Source organism: Myotis lucifugus, unplaced genomic scaffold (genome assembly GCF_000147115.1).
Source record: "Myotis lucifugus unplaced genomic scaffold, Myoluc2.0 scaffold_159, whole genome shotgun sequence".
In the NCBI taxonomy this organism is placed as follows: domain Eukaryota; kingdom Metazoa; phylum Chordata; class Mammalia; order Chiroptera; family Vespertilionidae; genus Myotis; species Myotis lucifugus.
Genome location: NW_005871207.1, coordinates 3,037,068 through 3,042,596, shown reverse-complemented (window position 1 = coordinate 3,042,596; position 5,529 = coordinate 3,037,068). Strand labels below are relative to the sequence as shown.

At 42.4% G+C, this 5,529-nt stretch overlaps 1 protein-coding gene across 1 annotated transcript in view; it reads left to right on the top strand.

Moving 5' to 3' along the window:
• Positions 1–3,333, top strand: part of LOC102420563 (transmembrane protease serine 11D) — a gene marked incomplete at its 5' end in the record, with an annotated part of 19,344 nt that extends 16,011 nt beyond the window's left edge. Inside the window, one exon of the mRNA XM_014461701.2 lies at positions 2,722–3,333. Coding sequence (XP_014317187.1) covers positions 2,722–2,883 — 162 coding nt within the window. The remainder of the gene's footprint in view (positions 1–2,721) is intronic.
• Positions 3,334–5,529: the final 2,196 nt, after the last annotated feature.

Sequence of the window (5,529 nt, the reverse complement as noted above, 5' to 3'; positions counted from 1 at the left end):
CCTCTGTAGTCCGGGAGCCCTCAGGGAATATCTGACTGATGGCTTAGGCCCACTTCTCAGTGGGAGCGGGACTAAGCTGGCAGTCAGACATCCTTAGTGGCGGGATAGGCTCCAGCCACCTTGGCTGCGCTCACCAGAGGTGAGTTCAGCTTCTGGCTGAACAGTGCTCCCCCTGTGGGAGCACACTGACCACCAGGGGGCAGCTCCTGCGTTGAGCATCTGCCCCTGGTGGTCATTGCACATCATAGCAACCAGTCGTTCTGCTGTATGATTGATTTGCATATTAGCCTTTTATTATATAGGATGTACCACAGCCTTTTTAACCACTCATCTACTTGGGCTATTTCCAGATCTTAGCTATGGTGAATAGTCTTGCTATGAACATGGGAATGCATATATTCTTTCTGATTGGTGATTCAGGTTTCTTAGGACATATTCCTAGAAGTGGGATCACTGGGTCAAATGGAAGTTCCATTTTTAATTTTTGAGGAAACTCCATGCTGTTTTCCATAGTGGCTACACCAGTCTGCATTCCCATCAACTGTGTACTAGGGTTCTCTTTTCTCCACACCCTCACAGGACTTGTCATTTGTTGATTTGTTGATTCTAGACATTTAGATAGGTGTGAGTTGATATCTCATTGTTTTAATTTAGGTCTCTATGATGATTAGTGATGTTGAGCATTTTTTTCATATGTCTCTTGGCCATCTGTATGTCCACTTTGGAGAAGTGTCTATTTAGGTCTTTGCCATTTTTTAATTTGATTTTTTGTTTTCCTTTGGTAAGTTGTATGAGTATATATATTTTGTAGATTAACCCCTTATCAGATGTATTATTGCCAAATATGTTCTCTCACACAGTGGAATCCCCTTTCTTTTTTTTTCTTTTTTTTAAGTATTACAGATAGTATTACATATGTCTCCTTTTCCCCCCATTGACCTCTCCCCAGCCACTCCCACCCCCTAGCACATGCCCTCACCACCCCTATTGTCTGTGTCCATTGGTTATGCTTATATGCATGCATACAAGTCCTTTGATTGACCTCTTACCCCACCCCACCCCCCTGCCTCCCCTGCCTTCCCACTGAAGTTTGATGGTCTGTTCAATGCTTCTATGTCTCTGGCTCTATTTTTGTTCATTAAATTCCACAAATGAGTGAGATCATGTGATATTTGTCTTTCTCCAACTGGCTTATTTCACTTAGCATAATGCTCTCCAGTTCCATCTATGCTGTTGCAAATGGTAAAAGTCCCTTCTTTTTTATAGTAGTGTAGTATTCCATTGTGTAGACGTACCACAGTTTTTTAATCCACTCATCTGCTGATGGGCACTTAGGCTGTTTCCAAATCTTAGCTATTGTAAATTGTGCTGCTGTGAACATAGGGGCGCATATGTCCTTTCTGATTGGTGTTTCTGATTTCTTGGGATATATTCCTAGAAGTGGAATTACTAGGTCAAATGGGAGTTCCATTTTTAATTTTTTGAGGAAACTGCATACTGTTTTCCACAGTGGTTGCACAAGTCTGCATTCCCACCATCAGTGCACAAGGGTTCCTTTTTCTCCACATCCTCGCCAGCACTTGTCGTTTGTCAATTTGTTGATGATAGCCATTCTGACAGGTGTGAGATGGTACCTCATTGTCATTTTGAACTGCATCGCTCAGATAATTAGTGACTTAGAGCATATTTTCATATGTCTCTCGGCCTTTTGTATGATCACTTTCGAAAAGTGTCTATTTAAGTTCTTTGCTCATTTTTTGATTGGGTTGTTTATCTTTCTTTTAAGATGTATGAGTTCCCTATAAATTTTGGAGACTAGGCCCTTTTCGGATATAACATTGGCAAATATGTTCTCCCATGCCATGGGCTTTCTTGTTGTTTTGTTTTGTTGATGGTTTCTTTTGCTGTGCAGAAGCTTTTTATTTTAATGGAGTCCCATTTGTTTATTTTCTCCTTAGTTTCCATTGCCCTAGGAGCTGTATCAGTAAAGATATTGCTACGACATATGTCTGATAAAAAATAAAAAATTTTAATGACACCATGCAGGGAGAGTACTATGAATAGAAGGATAAGTGAGACTTCTAAAAACTCATTCAACAAATGTTTTCTTAGCATCTACTATGGGCTGAATACAGCAGTGCCTGGAATAGGGTGGGCCCCTTCCCCTGATGGACTTTACAGAATGACCAGAAAAGCAGACACTGAACAAGTATCATGAAAATGCAAGGAGGGTTGCAGAGATGTGCAGCTGCCACAATGAGAGGAACTGACCCAGTGGGAGAAAGTTCAAACAGGCACACGAATGTGCTTGTGTAAAACCATGATGAAGCGGTGAAAAAGATACACACGGGATATAGGAACACAGGCCATGACAAACTAATCCAGCCCAAAGGTGGAAGGGTTGGCAGTGGGGAGGGAAGGCACAGGTGTTCAGGAAGGCTTCCTAAGGGAGATAAAGCTTGTGCTGAGCGGCATCAACCAAGCAACTGAAGGAGCCTGGGAAATGTGCCCCTCATCTTCTCACACTTGCTGAAGGAATGTGTGTTCTTGGAAAAGTTTGGTGATTTTCACATGACTTGGTATAGTATCTTACCAGGTAATGTCAGACTAACTGTACTGTCATAATGGCTATGACTGCTTCCACTGCCATAAAAAATAAACTCCTTAACGCTTTGGTGTTGTCTTCACACTGAAATCATTATTCTGTTTCTGTTTCTTCAGGGTGATTCTGGTGGCCCGCTGGTACAACAGGACACACGGCGGCTCTGGTTCCTCGTGGGGATAGTGAGCTGGGGGGAACAATGTGGTCTGGCAGATAAGCCAGGAGTGTACACTCGTGTGACAGCCTACCGTGACTGGATAGCTGAGCAAACTGGGATCTAGTGCAATAAGTGCCTCTCTGTTGCAAAGTCTGTATGCGGGTATGCCGGTCTAAAACTCTACGACTACTTTTCAACTGCAAAATAAACTGCAAGTTCCCTATTTAATACCCTTTACATAAATATGGTTTCACCAGCAATTTTATCTTTCTGTATTACTATGGATTTCATATTTTCCTCAAGAAAACCATATGAACATTGCACAGTACTGTGGCAGCATGCCAGGCAGAGGTAAGAGATGTATTACAGTTGTGGTAACTGCTAGTAGTGAGGAAATTGGGTCTTCAGGAGGAGATAAGAGGAACCCAGACACATCTGCAGCATCAAAAGCCTCTTCTCTAAGAAGTTTCACTGAAGCTGATACGTAGGCAGAGTATCAAAACGTGCAAAAAGAAGTGGTGGAATAGCATTCAAGGCAGAAAGAACAACATGAGGCAAGAAAAGATACTATTTATTTGAAATTTCTGCTTACTCAATATTTTATGGGTGGTATTAAGTCTTAAAATTAAATATATATAAAGTCATTGTACAGTCCCATAGCAATCTTAATTATCCTGTAAGAACATGCTCCCATAAGAGCTAACTGATGAATTTTAGGCATTTAAGATCAAAGCTAAAATATTCACTACTCAACTAAGACCGAAAAAATTAAAAATAATTTTCAAGACAACTTTTATTAAATATATTCTTGATCTACCTGAAGGAGAGATTTTATTTCTTCCATAGATAAATTTAGGAAATACATCTATACAACCATCTTGGGTAACTTACAACTATCTGGGGCTTTTTTACAATTAAATAAGAGTAATTTTAAGAACTTAAGAACACCAGTGACAGTTATTTTTTAGAGTTTAAGAATCCTCAAAACCTAAATCCAAATAATGAATTGGAAGTCATGAGGGAAAAAATGTGAAGAACTAGTTTGCAAAGAGAAAGTTTAATTTCAATGAAATCATCTTAGAGAGACAAAGAGACTTTTCTCTCTCCCTCTTTCTCTCTTTCCCTCTCATACACATACAAACATAAATTAAATAAGATATATTAAAATTTAATGGCACAACAATTTATATCATCTGAATCATGAATGTTACTGAATTTTTATGGGATCCTAGCATAGCTAAAGCGTGGTTATGCATGACCATCTATGTGTCAGGGCTTCCTCCTTCCAAAAGCTAACTTATGGGTACCAGAAAAACCACACGCGTTGTGATGAAACCTTCTTATAATTCCTCGTGTAAAGTTGTGAGACCTACATTGAAGTCATTTACTTTTAAAGAAAAGATGTTGAAAATGTAACCAACTCCTGGTGAAATGTATAAACTGTTGACTTACATTATTTCAAATAAATCTTACAAATCAGTTCCCTGTCTAAGTATTTATGGAAGTTATGATTTAGGAAGGACAATCCAAAACAATTTATTTAATTGGTTCTCCAGTAAGAGAACTGCCAACTGACTCTAAAGGCTTGGCACTTTCTGCTGCCTTATAATCAAGCTCTATAACCGAGGCAAGCGTCCAGCTTGGCACTCCCTTGCTCCACCCTGTGAGGACAACATTAAACTGGTAATTTAGAGTATGCCCCAAGGGGACCGGGTTTTGTACCTGTGTTGGTGTTTGAAAGTGTGTGTACTGTCACATAATCATAAATGTTTTTTTTGTTTATTCCTACATATCGAAAGCTCTATAAAGGAAATTGCTTATTTAGAAGAATATAAATAAAACTCAATTATTTATTGAGGAGGTTGGAAGATGGCGGCTGGCAGGACGGAGGTGAGGGAGAGGATGTGAGTGAGTGAGGGTGAAGGGAGAGTGTGTATGCGTGTGGTGTGTGTGTGAGTGAGTGAGGGACAGTTAAATCCGACAGGCGTACCAGGGGCTGGCAGACCAGACTCTCCTGGACAGGGAGAGACTACTACCACTGTGGGCACTCCCCGGACTGCGGGACTAGGGCACGGAGCCCACGCCATCCTGAAGGGGACAGCGGCCATCTAGGAACTTATCAACAGCACCACCCAGACAGGCCTGGGATACTGCCCGCGACCCAGCAGCCATGCCAGCCAAGGTCCTGCTGCCCCACCCGCAGACTCGCAGACCCTGGGACCTCCACTCCACCTCCAAAGGATCACCGCACGGCAGCAGTGAGTGTAGCCCCCCCCTCCCCAGCGGGCAGACCAGCGGGCACCACATTCCTGCATTTCTAGCCTGCAAGCCTCTGGAGCCCACCACCCCACAGGCAGCTCCTGGGAGCCACTGCAAGCGCCTGCTGAGTGCGATATTGTGCAAACAGGGGTGCACTGCCCCACAGTAAAAATTATGAATTCACTCTTCCTGAATAACTTCCAATAGACACTGTCGCACAATTTCAACGCGGGGAGGCCCCTTAGGGTGCATCAGAGCTCTGCTCACACCGCCAGAGCCGTGATTTCCTACAGGTAGGCACCTGGAGCCCACCAACCCACAGGCAGATCTGGGGAGCCACTGCGAGCCTCGCTGAGTGCGATATTGTGCAAATATGGGTGCACTGCCCCACAGGAGAAATTCTGAATTCACTCTTCCTGAATAACTTCCAATAGGCCAGTGATGGCGAACCTATGACACGCGTGTCAGATGTGACATGCAAACTCATTTTTTTGGTTGATTTTTCTTTGTT